Source organism: Syngnathus typhle, linkage group LG1 (assembly GCF_033458585.1).
Source record: "Syngnathus typhle isolate RoL2023-S1 ecotype Sweden linkage group LG1, RoL_Styp_1.0, whole genome shotgun sequence".
In the NCBI taxonomy this organism is placed as follows: domain Eukaryota; kingdom Metazoa; phylum Chordata; class Actinopteri; order Syngnathiformes; family Syngnathidae; genus Syngnathus; species Syngnathus typhle.
Window position 1 is genome coordinate 28378147 of NC_083738.1, and position 18614 is coordinate 28396760.

At 47.4% G+C, this 18614-nt stretch overlaps 4 protein-coding genes across 11 annotated transcripts in view; 2 read left to right on the plus strand and 2 right to left on the minus strand.

Moving 5' to 3' along the window:
- Window positions 1–548: 548 nt before the first annotated feature.
- On the plus strand, window positions 549–3372 carry si:cabz01074946.1 (uncharacterized). 2 transcript variants are annotated; one of them, XM_061288870.1, is made up of 8 exons: window positions 549–851; window positions 1052–1111; window positions 1201–1398; window positions 1529–1639; window positions 1856–2110; window positions 2181–2288; window positions 2522–2596; window positions 3003–3372. In XM_061288870.1, exons 1-7 carry the CDS (start codon window positions 824–826, stop codon window positions 2560–2562), a joined length of 801 nt encoding a protein of 266 aa, XP_061144854.1. In that variant the 5' UTR covers window positions 549–823; the 3' UTR covers window positions 2563–2596; window positions 3003–3372. The 2 variants fall into 2 exon arrangements, with proteins under 2 accessions (XP_061144854.1, XP_061144863.1); XM_061288879.1 differs by having other exon boundaries at window positions 565–851; window positions 2525–2596.
- LOC133160793 (signaling lymphocytic activation molecule-like) lies at window positions 3305–5592 on the minus strand. 2 transcript variants are annotated; one of them, XM_061288850.1, is made up of 5 exons: window positions 5425–5586; window positions 4943–5242; window positions 4491–4778; window positions 4301–4420; window positions 3305–3584 (listed from the first exon to the last, which is right to left on the minus strand). In XM_061288850.1, exons 1-5 carry the CDS (start codon window positions 5492–5494, stop codon window positions 3442–3444), a joined length of 921 nt encoding a protein of 306 aa, XP_061144834.1. In that variant the 5' UTR covers window positions 5495–5586; the 3' UTR covers window positions 3305–3441. The 2 variants fall into 2 exon arrangements, with proteins under 2 accessions (XP_061144834.1, XP_061144843.1); XM_061288859.1 differs by lacking the exon at window positions 4301–4420 and having other exon boundaries at window positions 5425–5592.
- An 802-nt stretch (window positions 5593–6394) lies between these two features.
- On the minus strand, window positions 6395–9987 carry LOC133160902 (ATP-sensitive inward rectifier potassium channel 10-like). 2 transcript variants are annotated; one of them, XM_061289013.1, is made up of 6 exons: window positions 9901–9987; window positions 7912–8194; window positions 7638–7849; window positions 7438–7569; window positions 7148–7325; window positions 6395–7060 (listed from the first exon to the last, which is right to left on the minus strand). In XM_061289013.1, the coding sequence occupies exons 2-6, from the start codon at window positions 8192–8194 to the stop codon at window positions 6723–6725; spliced, it is 1143 nt and encodes a 380-aa protein (XP_061144997.1). In that variant the 5' UTR covers window positions 9901–9987; the 3' UTR covers window positions 6395–6722. The 2 variants fall into 2 exon arrangements, with proteins under 2 accessions (XP_061144997.1, XP_061145003.1); XM_061289019.1 differs by having other exon boundaries at window positions 9908–9982.
- Window positions 9988–11619: 1632 nt separating this feature from the next.
- Window positions 11620–18614, plus strand: part of LOC133160882 (transcription factor COE3-like) — a 29869-nt gene continuing 22874 nt past the window's right edge. For all 5 annotated transcript variants that reach the window (XM_061288963.1, XM_061288981.1, XM_061288999.1 and 2 more), the window contains exons 1-6: window positions 11620–12124; window positions 14380–14536; window positions 14632–14695; window positions 14905–14960; window positions 16082–16155; window positions 17980–18048. In XM_061288963.1, coding sequence (XP_061144947.1) covers window positions 11991–12124; window positions 14380–14536; window positions 14632–14695; window positions 14905–14960; window positions 16082–16155; window positions 17980–18048 — 554 coding nt within the window. In that variant the 5' untranslated portion in view covers window positions 11620–11990. The remainder of the gene's footprint in view (window positions 12125–14379; window positions 14537–14631; window positions 14696–14904; window positions 14961–16081; window positions 16156–17979; window positions 18049–18614) is intronic.

Below are 18614 nucleotides of genomic sequence, written 5' to 3' on the forward strand. Positions count from 1 at the left end.
TTGATGGAAAACCATTGGCCTATCCGATAGCTAGCATGTGCTGCTACGCTAGCGGACCTTCACGTGTATTTCTCAATCACACGAAAATCTTTTATGCTTTTGTTGTCGTCGTCGGCGGCACCTTGGTGGAAAACCATTAGCCTATCCAATAGCTAGCATGTGCTGCTACGCTAGCGGACCTTCACGTGTATTCCTCAATCACACGAAAATCTTTTATGCTTTTGTTGTCGTTGTCGACCGTACCTTGATTAAAAACCATTGGCCTATCTGATAGCTAGCATGTGCTGCTACGCTAGCGGACCTTCACGAGTATTCCTCAATCACACGAAAATCTTTTATCCTTTTCTTGTCGTCGTCGACGGCACCTTGATTGAAAACCATTGGCCTATCTGATAGCTAGCATGTGCTGCTACGCTAGTAGTCCTTCACGAGTCGTGCAGTCACACAAAGATCTTTTAAGTCCTTCAATCGGTATGGGCCCGATACCGATAGCTGCTATTGATACTTTCCCAGCCCACTTGACTAATAGATAAACACGCTCTTAGCAGATTAAGTCACAATTCAAGGACCATGTGCTCTACTCGTAGTAACAGTTTAGTGTTTGGGCTGAGTCCAGTTTAGATTTTTTTTTTTAGTTCCAGAGCAAGTTCTCAAAGTTCCTCGGAGTTCATCCTCCCCCAAGTTGTACGTCACTTCACCCCTTTGTCACTTCCTGAAAAGATGAGTGACATATCACGCGATGACTTACAGGAAGCGAAACGGGAGACGCACCTCATAGTCCCGCGACAAAAGCAGCGAGTCCACCTCCGTTTATTTATTTGCCATGATTCTCCAAGTGGTCGTTGTTCAAGGTAAGAACCATAAAAACACAAATACTGGTTAGCAGTTCAGGGCGTAGTCTGCTTCTGTTCAGATGAGATACGCTCCAGCATAGATGGTGCTCCGATTCGTGACTGAACGTAGCGCCATGTGATGTTAGGCGGTGTCATTTGACCAAACACAAAAGCTCAACTCCAGTTTTTTCATTTCATTGTTGCCTTCATTCCAACAGACTTCGCTCTGGCATTCGTGTTAGTTCTGCTCGGGTCCTTCTTTGGACCAGCCGCTAACAGTGAGTGGACCCTCTTTTCTACCATGCCATCAAATGTAACGCTGGACGTGCTTTTGAGATCTATTGTGTGGGACCAAATGTGCTTGCAGTGCTTCATCTCCAGCAAGTCGCCTACGAGGGCGACACGGTCACTCTGTCCTCCATCAGCGGCTCGTCCCAGGAGCTATTGTCCATCACGTGGTCCGTGTTTTCCAACCAGACTTGGATCGCCACCTTTCACAGCGAGAAGATAAACACCGACCGCTTCTTCCTGTTCAGGGGACGACTAACTCTCAACGCTTCATCAGGTGAGCGCCGGCAACCCTTTTGTGTGTGTGTGTTAGCGAACTGATTAAAGCAATTGAATGTCAAAAAAAAAACAACAAAATTCCCTCCGAATCAGAAGTGTGCTTTGACGCCGTCTGCCATTCTCCTCAGGCGACCTAACGATACGCAATGTGACCCAGGCAGACGCCGTGGACTACAGCGTGGAGATAGTGGACGCAAAGAAGCGCACCGTGGAGAAAGTGGTGACGCTGATGGTGAAAAGTAATTTGCCAGGCCCCGCGTGAGCTAATTAGCATACAGCTAACATCGGCCAAGTTAGCGTTAAGCTCGTTAGTAATTCTATTCTTAAATGCAATACCTATGAGCTAGCTAGCAAGCTCGTTAGCCATTTGATTCTTCAATGCAATAACAATGAGCTATATAACCAACTAGCTCACCAACTAGTTAGCTTACAGCTCATTTGCTGTCCCCTCTCAGAACACCTCCAGAAACCGAGCATCAGGACGCTGTTCTCTGTGGATTCGGACGGCGGCTGCTGGGTGGGGCTGCACTGTTTATCTGTGGATTTGGATGGCAATCTCTCGTGGACTCTGGAACCCCGCCTCGGGATTGCCTACAATATGTTCGACCTTGACGACAAGGTTCTTCTGGCCAACATCCGCAACATCACGCTCTTCACGTGTACCTCCAGCCGCAATACAGAGAAGGCCTCCGACAGCATTAGCATGGCGTGTAAGGCTCTCTCCCCGGCCGGTATGGCTGATGACTTGTTTTGAGCAAGCTCCGCCTTTTGCGTGGACAGGTGCGACGGCATCCGGGCATATGTCTCGGCTTCGGATCAGCCTTTGCGTCTTGGCGGGACTCGTTGGCGGCGGTTTTCTGATGGCTGTCCTACTACAGCGCTTGAGGGGTGAGTGTTAAGAGTAGACTGGAGCGGACTAGGAAAAGTGTGGCAGCTTGGCGGCCATGTTGGCAGGGGCAACTTTGCCATCGAAACAATGGAACAGGAGAGCGAGTTGCTTCAAATGCCACGTGCTACACATGTTAGCTTAGCATCTGTCGTAAAGGCATGCAGCTAGCTTGAAAGAAAAACGACACTGTTGTTGTTGTTCTAAAGCGCTTATCTTTGTTATTTTTTCCTAGCAGGGTCGAAAACAGGAAGCGCTAACATCGTGGCTCACTAACACTACTGTTATCCTCCACCTAAGCATCAACAAGGTAAGCTAGCATAAACTTTTAAACCATTCAGACAATTTTGATCTTTTCTTTCCAATAATGGTGGCTTTTGGACAAAAAGTACCGTTTTTTTCCATGTATAATGCGCAAAATTTAACTAATTTATTGTCCTAAAATCTAGGGTGCGCATTACACATGGGTACAAAAAAAAAAAATCCGGATATCATACGGAGGCCGCCATTACAGATGCGCTTTCTTCTCTGCATGCCATTTTTAGGGTGCGTATTATGCATGGGGGCGCATTATACATGGAAAAAAACGGTACTTCATCACCTCTTAGGAACGAGCCTTCCACACACTTTAAACATGCACGCACGCACGCACACACACAAACTCAAAAAGAGTTGTTAAAAATCCACTCATGATGAGTTTGATATTTTCTGAACAGATGAAGGAGGGGAAGAAGGAAGAGGAGCAGAATAAGAGGACAAAGGATAGAGGCTTTTGTTTTTGTCATTCTTGGACTACGTTGCATGCGGAAAGTATTGGCGGTGCTTTATTCATTTCCTTTGAATTTCAAAATTGTCCACACCCGTACCGACATCCCATAATCTGATCTTGGATGGTTGGAAAGGTGAACTTGTGTTTCAGGTACGTCAACTTGACTTGAGTATTCATTTGTTTGATGACCTCTTCATCTGACGCTCGACATTGGCAAGATTTTGTCAACCAAAACAAAAGAAAGCAAGATTGCATGTTGTGCATTGTGCTCACGTGGTTTATTTGAGGAGACAATAAAGTAAACTACAATATACAAAGGCGTTTGACTTTTAACGAGCTTCAGCTTTCAGCCGCCGCCACAAAATGGCGCATTAAGGGCCGTGCTCTTACAAGCCCATGCGGCTTGGCTGGAGCTCGTCATAGACCGTGTGCACGGAGTCCAACGGCGCCGTTCCGGGTGGCTCCCTCACGTAGTTCGGCGTCGCCTCGCCAATGTCCGCGTAGATCGTCGGATCCTCAAACACTCTGCCTGTAGCGTTGCGAACAGGAAGTCAATAAAACGACATCAAAAATAAGATGACTTAAAACTTCCTGAGAGTGATTTAGGTGAATGTTTTGTGAGTACCGTTTTTTTCCATGTATAATGCGCAAAATTTAACTAATATATTGTCCTAAAATCTGGGGTGCGCATTATACATGGGTCCAATTTTTTTTTCCCTTTTTAAATTTTTTTATATAGCAAGACACGTCAGCTATATAAAGAGCGAGAGTTCAGTTCTCTACCTAAATGCGTATTACAGGTAATATTTTATTTCACAACACTTTGCCTTGTTCCTTTCTTCTCTGCTGTTCACTTCGAACACAATGCTGTGGTATCAGACGCGGCTTGCTGGATCACCCGCTCGTTTGCTGTCTGTCACAATGTAGCCTACGCAAATCCGAAACATTTCTTCGCTATCGAGTTTGCTAGCGCAGGCGCAGTGATACTGACCGGCAGAATAACATCCGGTTGTTCCCAAAGATGATCTTTTTTCTCAAATCATTTTACGTTTACGGACTTAAGTAAGAGTCAAAATTTGGGTGCGTATTATACATGGGTACAGGCTTTTTTCCAGCATCGACATGCCGTTTTTAAAGTGCGTATTATACATGGGGGCGCATTATACATGGAAAAAAACGGTATTTTAGCAAGAGAATATTTCTGTTTGTGAGAGATCAGCGGTAAGTTAGGAAGGCTGTTCTCACTTGATAGCCGGCGCCTGCGGCGTCGGTGACAATCGACGGCGACGATCACGGCCACCAAGACGAGCAGACCGAAAGCTCCTCCCGCCGCCATGCCGAGTTTGACCGAAAAGCTCATGGGATCTGAAATTGTGATTTCATCATTGACGCACTCGTAAGGGCGGGGGGGGGTCAAGAATGACATGTTTGTCACCTGTCGGCGACATGACGTCGGCCGTGTCGTTGGCGCACGTCACGGAGGTGTAGGCGGACTTGGTGCTCACAGGGTTGGAAACTGTGCAGGTGACCTGGGTGGGGGCGCCCCGCGGCGCCACGCTGACCCAATGCCGCGGGCCGCTCAGGCTTCGGTTCCCCACCCGCCACTCGTACTCCAGCGGCCCTTCGCTGGCGGAGGCGCTGCAGCTCAGCAGGACGCTGCACGAGCGGTTGGAGGCCCACCACGAGGCATTGACGCTCACCGTAGGTTTTGTCGTGATAACCTCTAGAGGGAAAAAAAGTTGATTAAACTCTTGCTTCGGTTTTAGTCTCACCCATATCTGTTGATGAGCACGTCGTATAGTGTACAACACGCGCACACATGATTTGTTTCAGCCGAACTTGCATAAGTCACACACCCACGTCTCACTAAGTTGCTGTGTTCTTTACCGTGAACTCTTAGCGTGACTTCCACCGTAACTCGCTGCTGGTCGTTGACCGCCGACACAAAACTGAAGTTGCCAGAGTCCTCCAGACTCACGGCCCTCAGTGTCAGATTGAAGTCACGGGGGTCGAGGTCTACTCTTCCGGCGAAGGGACCCGCCTTGACAACGCCGTCTAAGGAGGACGCCACTTTACTGCCTCGGTAGTTCCAACGGGCAGAAGTGACGTTTTGGCTCGGTAAACACGACGACATCTCCACCGTGTCGCCGACTTGTCCGTGGATGACTCGTCGGCATCCCGACGCTTCTGCAAAGAAAATGCAAGATTGTCGGCAAGCTCCCGTATTTGCTCCTACAAAGAGGAACAACGACGACGCTCTGGAAGCAAAGAGGAAGTGCGACAGTACGGACCGGCTGACTTAAGCAAATCGATATCAACACAGCATTTATATTTTACGCCACGAGACTTTGTCGTTCCAAAAGACGTACCGTGGAGGCTCACCAGCAGGAGCCACGCGCTGCCGTAGCACAGGAAGTAGCTCCGGCCATCAGCGACCATCTTGCAGTTTCAACTTTAGCGCCGACTCCACCCTGGCTCCTGGGGACTGTCCACGCGTCTCAAAGACTTGGAAGCTCAAAAGGGGCGGAGCTTCTGTCTTTTACCACATCCTTATTAGTAAAAGTAGGGCGGAAACTTGTGGCGAAAAGTGAAACCCTAGCAGTGCTTCATTTCCCTAATGTTGCAAGACTGAGAAGACCTTTGGAAAACCTTTCTCATCATGTTCTTGTCAAATGGCAGAAGCCGAGGCTTTTGGCTACAGCAGAAGAAACAATTTGTGCAGAAAAAAAAACAGAGGAAGATGCAGAATGAAACACCGGATCTGGTTAAGTTTCCTGTTCTAGTTGGTTAGAATTTATCTTTTGTCTCACGTCACCGCAGAGACTGGCAGACTTGATGAGCAAACAAGTTTTTATCCTGGGGCCAAGACTAGGAAACGATTGATGTAAAAAAAAGAAGAGATTACCGATTTAGAGTCCACAATCAAGATAACGGGAGCGCTCTGTGACCCCCATAAAACTAAAACTCCCTTCCGACTTTCAGTTGTGTGTCTGGGACTGTGAAAGTCTTTAGTTGTACGTAAGATGGACTGCTAGGAAGAAAGTGTGACAGATGGATGGATAGGAAGATTGATCGACAGCTGCTAGCCAGACAGCTCCAGATCCTGGACACGGATATCAACCAACATTGGGTCAATCGAATTGGGTCGCAAACTCGCTAGCTAGCTAGCTAGATGGATACATGATAAATACAGACAGACAGATGTGTAGTGTCTTCTAGCTAGCTAGCTGGTTAGCTCACTAGCTGGTTAGCTAGCTGGCAGGAGACAGATCCACCCACAGACAGACCCATAGTCTCGAGCTAGCTAGATGGTTAGTTGGCTAACCAGCTGTTAGCTAGCTGCCTGGTTCGCTAGCTGTTTGCTAGCTAGCTAGCTGGTTAGCTAGCTGGCAGAAGACAGCTTGATAGAGGTAAACAGATAAGAGAGACAAATAAGAAGATGGCCAGAGAAACACAGACAGCATGCATATGCTAAGTTGCGCTCGTCAGATACGGAAAGGCAATTGTTGAGGAGGACACGCGTCTCAAACGAGACTTTATTACGTTGAGGATGTAAAATGCTAATGTTGAAAGTAATATAGTTTCCGAAAATGACTTTAGTGTCTTGTTAGTGGTTCAAGCAAAACCAGGTGGGAGGGAGTCCATGATGCCACTTCCTGTGTCCGAGTCAAACGTTACTGATCCGCATGCTTAGCGCGCCGCTGTCTTGGCTCCGCCTCGCTCGGCCCCGCCCTTCTCCCCTGTAGTCTTCTTCCGGTCTCTTTTTCCCCAGGTCCGTCCCTCCCTTCGCCGGCGGCGGGCTTTTGGCTTTGGCGACCTTGTCGAAGAAAGTGAAGTCGGCCACGTAGCCCCCCGAGGTGGACAGCGACATGACGGGCGGGAATTCGTAGCCCCAGAGGATCTCGTCGGGGAGGTACGACGTGCGCACCTGGCAGGTGGCCGACGTCGGCTCCACCGTGGCGCTCATGATGACCAGCAGCTCAAAGTCGGCCGCCCAGCCTCCACCTAGTGCAAACGGATGAGCGGAGGGGTTAGGGTTAGGGTTAGCTCATGCTCATCCTGCATTGGGTCACCTGCTCGTGCCGGGCCTACCTTTGGCGGCCCAGTCTCGCAAGGGGCTGCGGTCGTCGATGACGTGGTAGAAGGTCAACGGGATGATGAGGAAGGGGCTGTCGCTGGACGTGTCCACCTGGAAGGAAACGTTGCGCTGGTCCAAATGCACGGCCTCGCCCTCCTCGCTCAGCGACGTCTGCAGCAGCTTCCCCGTCACCTGAACGGCAACACGGCCGAGATGTTATTGCGACGCGTCGGTTGGACGAGCGAGTTAGCGCGTCGTCATACTCCGAATGTAGAAATGGCGCGTTTGCAAGGCTCGACGGTACCTGACAGCCCAGCAGCAAGCTCTTGCGCATGTTGGCCACACGCACCATCAGACACGGCCACCCTTCGTGCGTGGACACCACGGCGTGCTGGCTGAACTTGACCGTCTCGCCGCGCTTCTTGGGCCGCGCCACCTGCCGGCACAGGAAACGGGTGACGGGGGCGCCGGTGGTCAGCCGGCCGCCCGGCGCTCATGGCTCACCTTGGCCAGGAAAGTGCCCGTGATGAAGATCTCCATCACCATGGTGACCACCAGCTGGAAGATGAGCAGCACGATGGCGCCCGGACACTCCTCCGTGATGACGCGTGAGCCGTAACCGATGGTGGTCTGCGACTCCAGCGAGAAGAGGAAGGCGCCCGTCAGCGTACGCACCTCCGTCACGCACGGCGTGTGGTTGGAGGCCCAGCCGGAGTCTGAAGGGAGAACGTTTTTTTCATTTTTGTGCTTCACGCCAGCCGCTAAGCGTTCCACTCACCTGGCAGGTCGCCGTGCACGGCGGCCACCAGATACCACAGCAAGCCAAAAAGAAACCAGGTGCCGGCGAATGTGGCGCAGAACAAGAAGAACTTGTAGCGCCACTGCATGTCCAGGAAGGTCGTCCAGAGGTCGCGCAGGTAGAGGGCCCGGCGCCCTCTCACGTGCTCGATCAGCACGTTGCTGCGCCCGTCTTTGGAAAGAACGCGGCGGCGGCGCTGCCCTTCGCCCGAGCCCTCGGCCGCCGGGCTCAGCAGCGGCACCGTGTGGGAGTGGCTTATCATCTGAGCATGGGAGGAGGTATGGGAGGAAGTTGAGTCCATTAAGGTTGGGACAAGCAAGGATAGCAGAGTCACCCAACTTCCTGGGTCAGTCCAATTTTTAACCCAAATTGTTTTATTTTTTTTATTTGAAGTGTCTATGTGCATCAGAGATGGAAACAAACAATCATTTCTTGTTGCTGAAGTTTGGACGTATGTCGTACCGGTTTTAACCACAAGGTGGCAGTCATCGCTGAGCACCGCCTTCAGGCATTGAAGCTGAACTCGTGAAGAAGTGCGTGTCATGGCTACCGCACGGAGCTTAAGCGTTTTACAATCACGTGCGGCGGCGGCTTAATTGGACGACCGACGTCGGCCGCAGACTTGACACAGGTGAGTCAGCCGGCCAGCCGACTTCTTCATTGTAGGAAGATATACAAGTGAATTGTTTGAGCAAATTGAATTTTGTGAAAATGACTTCTTTCCCTCAATGTTGCTTTGGCGCTTTGCGGTAGCTTGAATTTTTTTTTTTTTTTTTACCAATGGTGGCAGGTGCTTTGTGTAGTTGAGCATTGTTTCTGTTCTACATGCATTGGAAATTTAAAATCAAATATTGCCTTGGTTAAAAAAAAACAACAACCCGCAAATGTTATTTTTATCGTACGTGTTGAGGAAATGTGCGGTGCTATGCGCCCTAAAGTCAAGGCCCGGCCGGGGGCCTGATAGGGCCCGCCCGCCCGCCTGCCACATCATTTGATCAAATTCGTGTGTCATTACTAGAATTGCAAATTGTCTTAACTTTAAATAGTATCTTTTTTTTTTTTTAATTATTTGACCAGTTCTTGCTCGTCTGATTTGAAAAGGAGTTATTTGTCCGTTTGTTTTGTAGCTCATCTGAGGTGCTCATACATTGATTTGGGTTGACAGTCAGAATGGCCCTCCGAAAGAAGCAATGTGGCCCGCCCAAAAAATGACTTTGACCCCCCTGATACAAACGGTTGCCCCCTCCATCCCGAATGTACATTTTCGTGTGCTTGTGATATCTTTGCGCTTTTTCCGTGACTTTGTTTGTGCGTGTATATGAGCTGCTGTGTGTGTATTTGATTTTGTGTGCATTACATGTGTAATGTCTTTGTAATGCTGTGTAATGTTGTCTTTTGTGCAGTGGTTTTTATCTTTGTCTATGTCAGTATATATGTGTTTTGTGTTTGTTTGTGAATTTGTTTCCAAGTGTTTCTCTCTGTATGTGCGTGCCTCTGCGTGTGTGTGTGCGTGCCTGCCTGCACAAACCGACTTTGTCTTGTGGAACCTTACAGAACAAAAGCCACGTTGACAAAGTTCATGGGGTTGCGTGACGGCGTGTGCGTGAAAGGTGGGTGTGGACAAGAATGTGGCGGGCGGGACACAAGTCGGATGACGACCGGCTTGAGAAGTTAGCGTGACCCGCCCGGTACGGTGATTTCAAACTATAATCGTTCATGACTCGTCGGTTCAGAGTTGTAAGATGACTAAGAGACTTTAACCGTAGCTCAACTAAAAAACAAAAATCTTTTTGGGAGGGGAATGAAAAAACGACAACAAAAGTTACATCGGTGCTTAGAATTGAATTCTCATATCGGTGGAAATCAGCAGTTCAAAGTGCGTCCGATTAATAAAGTCGATATGTTCCGGCAGGCTTTTCCTGACATTTTTAGAACATGTGACCGACCATCAATCAAAAATAAACGTACCTTTCACCTTTTCATGGTGCGGCGTCTGACGGTGCTGCTGGTGCCGCTGGCGCTGGCGGTACTGGTCCCAGCGGCTCCCAGTGCAGCTGCGACTCCCCCCCCCCCCCCACAAGTCCCCATTTTTCATTCATTCATTCAACCCTCCCCAGCCTGTCGTGACTGAAGCCGCCTTTGTGTGTCATTTCACGTTATCTTGCATAAATTCATGGCGTCCGTCTTGCAGCAAGCTCATTGGCAGTCCATGGAACTTTGACATGATCAACAATCGTGACGCTTGCTAGCCATAACGGCTTATTTCTGATATGGTCACAAAAATAGGGAATTTGAAAGAATAGTTGAGAAGCGCAGGATAATCAAGTCATGAAGCTAACGCTTTGACCTCATCGATGATGTCACTCACTCATTGGAAGAGTTTCCCTCCGTAATATCCTCACTTATAAATATCTAAATAGTTTAAATCAATATTTAACTATTTTAAATTATTTTAATGAATATTTTATTTTTCAATGTTTTGACTAAAAAAAATACAAATAAAAACAGGACCTGTTTTTATTTTCAAATTTCGTGCCCTATCGTCCTATGTGGAGCCATTCTTTGTAGTTCTTGGTCGAACCACAAGATGGCGCAGTCTTCCTTTTTTCATCTCTCAATCGCTCGCGCCAAACAAAAACTAGCTCCAAATGAGTCTTTTGTTGATGTTGTGCTTTCTTTATGGAAGGAACCTGTCAGGGAAAAAAAAAAAAAAAGTACAACAAAAACGTTTGGAAGCTTTAGCCGAGAGAAAAAACATAAATCTGTAAGTATTTCTTGATGTTAAATGTGACTTTTTAGCTTCAACATGCGACAGTGTACATGTGTGATGACATCATTATGAGGAGAAAAAAAAAGTCATAACACAGTCGGGTAAAAAAAAAAAATCACTGTTTATAAGAATGCGCCACGTGTTCCGTTTCATCCAACTCTGCTTTTTTCATCTGCCCAACACCAAACGTTCCAAAAAAGGGCTCCATTTGGATCTCAGCTTCTTCCACTTCCTGTCCCTTTCTGAGGAGAAAGATTGACAAAGTCGAGTCCATCGTCAACTTGAAGGACAAACCATTTGACATTTCTACTGTCGGGATTCGAGGCGCTCTGCTCTAAGCGTGACATTTTTTGCAGCGTGGGCTGTGATGTCGCAGCCGCCGACAGCCAATCAGAGGCGACCCCTGCGCGAGCCTTCAAACAACCCAAGCGCCCAAACGTCCATGCCAGAGGTCTGCTCAGCCAATTTCATTTCCTGTCCCACCCTCATTCCGATCTCCTCCGCTCAAAACGGATTCCACTTGCCGTCCAATTTGCGTGACCCTGCCAACTTGCGCGGCATTTTTTGCAGCGTGCACGGCCACGCGGAGCGCCGAGCGGGCCGAGACATCCAATGGGAGGCGGGGACGGCACCGGTATTCAAATGAGGCTACCGTATACGGAGAGGAGCGCACGCCCCCTCGGGTCCCGCGGGAGATCCGAGCGTCCGTCCCGGAGAACGAGGAAGAAGAGGAGGAAGGAGCTCTTCCCCCGGGATGCGTCGGGGACGGGGCCGGGGGGGTGGGGGTTGTTAGCGCCAATCCGCCTCAACCCCCCCACCCCCTCGCCTTAGCCCCCCCCCCCCCCCTCCCCATCACTCCTCCTCTCGGTGGCGTCGCGGACCTCCTTTTGAAGGCGAGTCTTGTTCTATCAAAGCTTGTTTCTGTCTTTGGACTTTTCCCGTGGCCGCCGGTCGCCTTCATCCGAGCTCCCCCCGCACGGCACCGCACGGCAACGCTCGCACCCCCTCGGGGATGCCCCGCTGCTCGGCTCCCGCCGCCCTCCTCCTCCTCCTCCAAGTTGGCGGCGTGGAGCGTTGAAGCTCTCAAAGATCTCCATCATCGCTCCGGAGGGATCGCACCTTCCGGACTCTGCCGTGGATCGGGACTCCCTGGTTTTTGAGAAGGTCCCTTTGGTGCGCCCGCCCGCCCCACCCCGACGGCCAGCGTCCCTCCCTCCCCCGTCCCTCGCCGTCGTCATCCAGGTGCGTGACGGATTACTCCGGGTCTTCCTGGTGCGGGTCGGCGGCGATGTTCTCCATCCAGGACGGCCTCCCGCGGGGTGGTCTCACCATGAAGGAGGAGCCGCTCCCCACCGGCATGACCCCCGTGAGGTCCTGGATGGCCGGCGCCGGGATCCTCGACGCCAACACGGCCGCGCAGAGGTCAGCGTGCGACTTTTGTTCCCTTTGGGATTGGCCAATTGAGGTCGGAAATTTTGATTGCTCTTTTGGTTCACTTGTCACTCGCTTGCAGATGACAAGTGACAAAATGACGACAACAAAAAGTCCCAGATGAATTTTGGATTCAGTTGGCCGACAAATAATTCAAATTGTTATTCGATAACTCAAATCATTTAACCTGATCGATAGGTTGCCTCGGGGGGGGGGAAAAAAAGTTTTGATCTTGTCTGTGGAATTGAAAAGAATCACCCTGAGAAATGGCAGGATGGTAAAATGGTGGCATGAAAACCGTCAAATTCGCCTCGTTTGTATTTCAATGAATTGATTTCAGCGTTTCAATAAGCAAAATGCATTTTATTTCATACTTTTTGTCCATTAGAAGAAACTTTTCAGACATTTGAATATTTGCAATGAAGTGTCAAAGCCAGCAAATGTCATCGTTGTAGTTTTACACGTATATCTTTTATATCAATTGATAGAAATAGAGACACAAATGATATTTTTTGTACATTATCAATCGTACACTATATACATTTATGTATGTATATTGCCACGCCTGTATTTATGTATGACAAATTATTTGCTACATGTATATTATAAATTTATGTACATATTTAAATTTACTGTGCGAGCGCACGTGCGAGAGCACGCTCTCAGTCCCAAATAAAAGCGCTTTAATTATGAATAATTCATGGCAACACATTTCATAATAATAGTAACAATAAATGCCATTAAATGTCACAGACACACACACACACACACACACGCGCATGCATGCATGTAATTGGGTGTATAAATAACACATTGATTTTATAATATAATCATTAGATATAAGTAAATATTTTCTAATTATCTGACCACACTGATATGACAGGTACAAATCCATTGCTAATATTTCATTTGATTATGATCGAAAGAATCATCGTCTCAAAAAAAGAATCATCAAGTCAGGAGAAACAATCGACGCAATCGTGAAAGTAATCCCCAATTCAAACTGATCATGTGGTTGCAATAATGTTCATCTTTTCAACTTTCATTCATGGGTCAGCGTACACACACACACACACATACAAACATACACACACGAACTCACAATCAGGCTTTTGGCGCAAGTCCGCACGCTTGCTTTCAAAGCAAAGTCTTCGCGCGCGCGTGTGTGTGTGTGTGTGTGTGTGTGTGTGTGTGTGTGTGTGTGTGTGTGTGTGTGTGTGTGTGTGTTCCACCAAGATGTTTGTGCATGGTGGTGGTGGTCCGCTTTGGCCCGGTAATGGCAGTGTTATCAGGGAGTGTGTGTGTGTGTGTTAATGGAGCGTGTCATTTCTAATTAGGACACGCCCCTCACTAGAGTGGCCCCGGTCATGCTGCAATTAACCACTAATTACTCTTTGGACCACCACACACCTTTCGTTGCACTCCTGTGTGTGTGTGTGTGTGTGTTTAACAAGACATTTGACATGGAGACATGGAAATTGTCATCTTTGTTTCAATTGATTGTTGGCCTCACTTTGAGTGTGTGCGCATATTTTGGAGCATTTAGTGTGTTTGGTTTTATTTTTTGTTGAAAATGTTTTTCCTCCTGTTTCAACGTATTCTTTATTATTGTGTTGTTACAAATCATTTGTTGTGTTCAAATATTTGTTTTAATTGCTTTTATTGTGTTTGAATCCATTTTTTTTTTGGTGCCCATGAACGAGTCACGATTTTGGTGTTTTGTTCCACTTTTGAATCTCTTAAATTCATATTTATGACGCTTTTAAATTTCCAGTTTGGATGTTACCGGCTTGAAAAAAAGTTTGGCTGTGTCAAACCAAAACGAGGCTCACGTATGCTAACATTTATGCGTTTGGTGTTAGAAAATATGAAAAATAATTCTCAGATGAGTATTGGATGCAGAGTACTGCTAGCGTTTGTACTTTTCATACAAAAAATGTCCAACGACCGCAATATAGCGCCACCTACTGCTGAGGAGGACTTAATCCATGTATTGAGTATTGCCGGCTGGTGTCTACAGAAAATGGGGAAGAAAATCTCAGAGAATAAATATTATATATAATATTTGAAATAATATTCTATATCATATTTAATATTTTACATATTATTAACGAGATATATTATTTAATATTTAGATTTTTTTTTTAATATTGGAAAAGAAATCTGCCAGTCTTGATGGAATGGGAATTTTCCACATCACGGCAATGTATTTTTGACCATTGTTTTGATTTGTGTGTGTGTGTTAGCGGCGTGGGTCTGGCCCGTGCGCATTTTGAGAAGCAGCCGCCGTCCAACCTGAGGAAGTCCAACTTCTTCCATTTCGTCCTGGCCCTCTACGACCGCCAAGGGCAGCCCGTCGAGATCGAAAGGACGTCCTACCTGGACTTTGTGGAGAAAGACAAAGTGCGTGCGCTTTGTTGCTTTCTTCTCGTGTCGTCTTGAAACTGCGTGCGTTGCATTGTGTGTGTTTGCTGACGTCGTGTTGTTATTGTGTGCAGGAGTACAACGGTGAGAAAACCAACAACGGGATTCATTACAGGTTACAACTTCTCTACAGCAATGGTGAGCACGTCAACAAAGTTCCCATTTTAGCGTTTGATGAAAAGGAAGAGACGAACGTAACGTGCTGAACTTATCTCACGACCGTCAGTTTCATATTCGGAGCAATCAAATGAAATTCCCCCAGCACGCCGTTTCATACATTTCATTCAAGAATGGAAAGTGAAGGCATGGAAGGATAAAAAGGAGGTGTGTGTGTGTGTTTGCTGCAGGCATCAGGACGGAACAAGACCTCTACGTGCGCCTCATCGACTCCATGACCAAACAGGTGAGCTGCATTTTCAACTTTTTAAAAGTGGCTCATTTGTCCCTCCCGCTCAGGGTTGAAGGTCAAACTGACTCAAAAAGAGAATTTCACTTGGCGGATTCCAACAGCAGATTTCTTTACTTGAAGTTCCGGCGGTTTTCGCGAGTCTCCATACCTAGCTTGGAAAGGCGACGTGATTATTTATCATCGCCTCCTCGTTAAGCAATCATCATAACCTGCCTGACTCATTTTTATTGTGCTCATAAACTTGGAAGCTACTCACTGACACACACGCACGCACACACACACACCGGCCGACGGTGCTGTCGGCATGTCAGCCATCGATTGTTGAAGTGGGCGACACGGCGGCCGCCGTGGAGCGGATCAATAATCTTCATGCGGCACCGCGCGACACGCTGGAGACACACGCTGGAGACACACACACATGCGCACACACCCGCTCCCGATGCTGACAGACAGGTCGGCTGGAGTCGCCAGCACCAATCGATGAAAGCCCCTCAGAACCCCCCGCCCCCCCAAGTGAATACGCTTCATTGACTAGCTGTTAAACAACCTCTCGCTGTGTGTGTGTGTGTGTGTACTTGAGTGTACATACTAAGGATATATCTTTTGTATACATAAAAAAAACCCCAAAAAAACCATAAATATATATAAATAATAATAATATAATATATAATATATATATAATATATAAAAAAAAAATATATGTAATCAATGATTTTAATGACATTGAAAATTAGCACAATATTTTAGAATGATAATGAAAAAAAAATGCAGAAACACATCAATGATGATTTTGCAGGAAATAGTTTGCTTTGTCAGATCTGTCCAAAAAAAATAAAGAAATAAAAATCAGCCAAACTGTCAATCACTATTTGCCAAGGAAAAAGTGGAATTTTTTTGCAAATGTCACATTTTGAAAAAAGCTAAAAAAATAATCAATCATGGCGGACCACACAAATTGGACACTGGTTTGATATTGAGAGGGTCAAATTTAGTTAAGAGCTTATCAAAATAGATTTGATACCAAGATGTGGAACTTCAGAAATGTCCTTATTTTAAACATGCCCAAGCTTTTCGAGCTTTTCACCACTTTTCTTTCTTCCTGTCTTTATTTTCAGGCCATTTTGTATGAGGGACAAGACAAGAACCCGGAAATGTGTCGTGTTCTGCTCACGCACGAGATCATGTGCAGGTACCACCTTTCTTCATGCTCGCTCTGTGTGTGTGTGTGTGTGTGTGTGTGTGTCAGTGAGTGTGTGTGTGTGAGTGACAAACAGCAGCTGTCGTCTGTCTTTTTGTTGTTGACGCACCAATCAACACGTTTCCTCCGACTCGTTAATGCTCATTTACTGCTTCAGCACGGGAATTGCGCACACACACACACACACACACACACACACACACACACACACACACACACACACGTGTGCAACTCCTAGTTGCGTGCAAAGTGAGTATGTCACCACGGCAACAGATGCTCCAAAGCTCAACCCTAGTGCAGGAGAGTCAGATGCTAACTTTGACCTCTGACCTCTGGCTGCCGTGCCAGCTGCAGGCTGAACCTCTGAGCGACCTGGTTCCCCCCCAAACACACACCTGGCCGAGTCCTGGTGGTCGTGAACAGGCTTTGCAAGTGTGTGTGTGTCACAAAATGTTTAAGTAGCATGCTAGCTCAAGTTTAGGTCTTTTCGTAGACAGCCATAGTTAGAAGAGGACGTTTTGAAATGCGGATGACCTTCACAGCTAAAGCCCGTGCCAAGCACACACACATAGACACACACACACGCGCGCTGGCGTCAGTCATTAGCGTGCTAGCAGCCCGAGGGGAAGCGTCATTAGCAAAGGCGGTTTGTTTTGCTCTTTGGAAGACGAGGGAGACTCGACGGGGAGCCGAGGGGTGTCCCCGAGGGGGGGGGGCTGGCAGGGCTCCCGGGGTCCGGCGTGTTGATGACACTTGAGCGGCACCCGCGGGTGCCCGTCGTAATTGGTCTCCTGGAACTTTGTGGAGTGGCGGCCCGCACCAATCGGCGAGGTGCGATTTTGACCACATGAATGTTTCATGATGCCTTTGAGGACAGCGGGAAGCTCCTTCCGCGTTACTCGTCAACAATTAGCCCGAGATGCTTTGTCGTTTTTCCCCCAGGGGAGGCGCTATATAATGATTGACTGGCGGGCGGTGTGTTGAGTCATAAAAAAAAAAGAAGCATTTGGGGCAATAGCGGAGAGATCCCATAGATTGGAAGATTATGAAACTTCTCTTGGGACATTTTGACGTTGGGAAAAAAAAAAAAGATATATTTCATATTTGTGGAACATTCCAAACTGCAGATCTTGATCCAGAAACGGAAAACGTCAAAGTTGCAGTCTCGATTGCAGCGCACACACACACACGGACGCACGTGTGTGGTGTGTGTGTGTGTGTGTGTTATTGGCACACTTGCTTGGGTTGGCGCGGGCACTCGGCTTGGCGTCTGTCCTGTGGCACGGCGGCGGCGGATTTCTGGGCGCGGTCCAGATGTTGCTCACATTTGCGTGCCACAATGTTGAAAGTAGACATAGCATAATAATCCGAAAATTAAAAACTACCATCTTCAAATATATTTCTTAGGAAACCAGTTTTTAAACAATTTTGTCATATTATCAAATACGCCAAGTATTATTAGCGTCACATTTTGCACAAATTTGGTTTGTTTGTGCATATATATATATATTATATATATATATATATATATATATATATATATATATATATATACCGTAAGTTTCGGACTATAAGTCGCACCGGAGTATAAGTCGCACCAGCCATAAAATGCCCAAAAAAGTGAAAAAAAACATATATATATGTATATAAATCGGTCTTGAGTATAAGTCGCCCCCCCCCCCCCCACCTAAACTATGAAAAAAAAAACGCGATTTATAGTCCGAAAATTACGGTATATTTTACATGAATGTGTGTGTGTGCGCTTTTGTTTTGTTGTCCATTTCCATTTAACGTATGCGTGTCTTTCCTCCCCAGCCGATGCTGTGACAAAAAAAGCTGCGGGAATCGAAACGAGACGCCTTCTGACCCCGTCATCATCGACAGGTAGGACTCGCTTGCTTCGTGTGTGCGTCCGCCTGCCTGAATTCAAACGGGAAATCCAAGAGTGTTTGATGATGTCATCATCGTGTCGCTAGTTTGGGCTCGTCGCACGTGTATTACATTTGGAACGAGGCATGACTGTGGGTCGGCGTCGTGAGCTGTGAACGGGAGCGGATGTTCGGCAAGGTCGCAAAGATTTCCTTGCCGCCGATCACTCATCCTTGGAGCTGGTGGCGGCGCCCGCGATTGGACGCGCAGGTGGGAGTCGATGACCTCACAGGAGGTCGGCGGGTCCGCGTTGGCTCGTTAGCGAGGGCCTGGCGAGTGGCCACGCACGCACACACACACACACACTCTGTTTGACACTTGATTGTCGCTCAGGTTGCACTTTTTGAATTTTGTCTTCCTATTTTATTCTCTCTTTTTTTTTCTTTTTCGTTTTAAAGGTACTGTGTAATATGAACAATAATGAAATATCCCGCATAAGGCTATTACCATAATTTTCGGACTATAAGTCGCATTTTCTTTTCATAGTTTGGGTGGGGGGGCGACTTATACTCAGGAGCGAC